This window comes from Limulus polyphemus, unplaced genomic scaffold (genome assembly GCF_000517525.1).
Source record: "Limulus polyphemus unplaced genomic scaffold, Limulus_polyphemus-2.1.2 Scaffold4673, whole genome shotgun sequence".
NCBI lineage: Eukaryota > Metazoa > Arthropoda > Merostomata > Xiphosura > Limulidae > Limulus > Limulus polyphemus.
Window position 1 is genome coordinate 43235 of NW_013670283.1, and position 3134 is coordinate 46368.

Below are 3134 nucleotides of genomic sequence, written 5' to 3' on the forward strand. Positions count from 1 at the left end.
GTATAGAAGGAGTATGTTCCTTCATCAGGTACTCTGAGTACTTCCAACAGTATAGAAGGAGTATGTTCCTTCATCAGGTACTCTGAGTACTGTCAATATCTGTCATTTCAAACAACATCAAATTTCCGAACCTGCTACCTATAGTACAGTGGACGTAAGTATTAAAATTTTTAAACAAAAAATTACTCCGTCAAATAATTTTACCATAAGAAAAACAACAACATTGACATAAATCCAGTGAAAGTATAATGTATTGAAACAAATGATTTTACTAGCTCAAAACAACCACTAATATTGGAAAGATCCACACAGCTGTGAACTATAAAGTTTCTGAAAGTAGTGCCTAATTGTTTTAATATTTTCATTATATCAACAGAATCAATGCATTGCAAATTCATTTAGAAAACTCAATTCTTCGGTGGTTAGCATGTCGGACAAAGAGCTGAGTTTTATGGTCAGAAAACAAGCAGATCTCTTTGGGGCCATGATGGTGTCGGACAATTCCTACTGTCTGAGAGCAGATGGTGTTAATTAGCTGCCTTCCCTCTTGTCTGTTAAATAAATGTTCAGGATGGCTAGCACAGATAACCTTTGTGTGCATGACATCCAACAAAGTAGCTGAATGTATTTTCTATTTGTTTAACTTTCAACTATGGTGGTTAGTGTGTAATCTCTATAGTGTATGTTTCTAAAGTTTGCTTGCTTTTATATGTTAGAAGACCGAAAGCACAGTAATAGTTCTGTATAACTTTGTTTACTATCTTAACGTAATTTGAATGGTTAGCTGTGTTATTTCTTATTTACAAAGCATTTTTCAAACTTTTTTCTTTTTAGATAATGCATCCTATATTAGAAGATTACTTTGAAAAATTTGACGGAGCACAGTATATACCACGACCATGGTTAAAAGCTGTCTATCCACATGATTGAATATCTCATTGATGTTTTTATTATTATATTTTTGACCACAGAGGTACAATTAATTTTGGATTGCATTCAGTAATTGATGAAAAACTATCTATTGTCATGAAATGTTAAATTATGTGTGATCTTTAAAACAGTGATGATGTTGATTATGCTATGATAGTTCTTTTAAACTACCATTATTTGAGATATGTTAATATGTACATTATAAAATGTAACTCACTATAATTATATGATGGAAATATGTAGATACACTAAATTTGAGGTTTCACGATAGGGACATTTTTGTGATGAATCATTACGTACAAATAACGGTTATGAATTCGGTGTGTTGAAACATACATAGTTTCATGATTATTAACTCTTAGCTGCATCTTGTGTTGCTTTTCTTTCTATTTTTCTCTAGTTTCATGAGGAATGAAATTTAATATTTTTTTCTGTCTTTGGCTAGATTTATATATAATTTTAGTGGCTATAGTAGCTGTTTGGAGATAAAAAATACAACTGATCCTTCATTCCCCTCCATGTTTCCTAAATTCAGGTATTGTGAATAACTTTTTAATATGTAAAAAGTTATGTATAGGAACTTTCTTGTCATTTTTTACAGTTTAAAAATTTATTAATTTAAGTCATAGATTTAATGTTTTAGACAGATTAACCCTCATCGGCACACCCTTTGAAAAGTTACGTTGTGGAATACCTGGGGTTCAACCAAACCCCAGCATAAAATTACCATTATAGTAAGTTCTGGATTGTAATTCCAAAAACTAATTGCATTACAACTTACAAGTTTTATTAGGGTTAGCATGCAATGTGAACAATGTAAAAATATGTGTATTCTAGAAGAAATTACAAAATTATATTGTTCCCAGTATACAAATAAGTAGTATTAAACCATTCCTTATACAAACAGTGTCAAAAAATAACAGTTTTATTATACTCCTATATTCAAGTCATTATCTACCAATATATGATGAGATTACCATAATACTGCTGAATTCAACTCAAAGAAAACTGAAGATGTAGGTTGTGTGTTACCTTGGGTCTAACCAAACATAAATGTATTCTTATACTTTTAATAGTAGGCTAGGGATTAAAAATTCAATAAGTAGGTTATTTACAACAATTATTAAACAAGGTTTCTATAAAATAGGGCATTATAACTAATATTTATATAAGCAGTCATCATAGAGAACACTTGTTGATGAATGAGATACACATACGTGCTTATCAATTTGAACATCATTGTGGTAAGCACGTAGACTCCAGATAAATATTAGATTATTGTTATATACTCCGTCTGCCTGTTTCGAAAACAACAATGTCACATTGATCCAGGGTTTCTGCTTGATAGTTATATGATCTGCTATAAATTTGTAATGATTATGTAAAATGATATACAATTGAGAAAGTTGTTGAGTTCCATATGCTGATGAGGGTTAAAGCTTGACTGTTAACTATACTAGCCAGAGAAAAATGATCTTTATTTTTGAGAATTTTTCATAACTATTTTACCCATAATTCCAAAGTATAGAGAGTTTTCTAAATACTAAAAATAAGAATGTACTTCTGTATTTATTAGTGTAGATGTACAACTAAATACTAAAACTAAGAATGTACTTCTATATTTATTAGTGTAGATGTAAAATTTTTGTTATGAACTTCAGGTTTTCCATCCAAGTGGAACAACTTTGCGAAGCTGCATTTTCATTTGGACTGTTCTTGAATTGAGTTATATAGTGGTAACTTACAGAAACACAACCTGTTACAATATTTGGAGCAAGAACAGTATTTATCAACATCTTATAAATTTACACCATTTACTTGGATAAAATAAGTTTAACATTCACGTCAGAAACATAGCCTGCTACAATAATGCAAACTTAAACTTCATAAAATTCAGCTACACAGATTTTTAAAATAATATTAATTTTTTTCTGTCACATAAGGATTTTTTATGAATCGGGGAAAAAAAACGCACTTGCTTAGATCAAATTTACCACAAATATAACAAAATATGTTTGGGTCATTTACACAACCTCTTGTTGCCATAGCAATGAATATATAATATTGAAAATAAGAAAATAATGTCAAAGTGCATGCACAAACAAATATTATTCAGAAAAGACATGTCATGCAGCCTGTTAACCATTTATATACTAGTGGTGTGTTTCTCATAAGACTTTTTGCATCAGGATTGGTCAAGAGAA

General features: G+C 30.1%; 1 protein-coding gene across 1 annotated transcript in view; it reads left to right on the plus strand.

The window, feature by feature from the left end:
* LOC106471518 (clp protease adapter protein ClpF, chloroplastic-like) overlaps positions 1–2878 on the plus strand; it is a gene marked incomplete at its 5' end in the record, with an annotated part of 38067 nt that extends 35189 nt beyond the window's left edge. Inside the window, one exon of the mRNA XM_013932117.2 lies at positions 835–2878. Within this exon, the coding sequence (XP_013787571.2) occupies positions 835–930 (96 nt within the window). The remainder of the gene's footprint in view (positions 1–834) is intronic.
* Between the last annotated feature and the right edge of the window lie 256 nt (positions 2879–3134).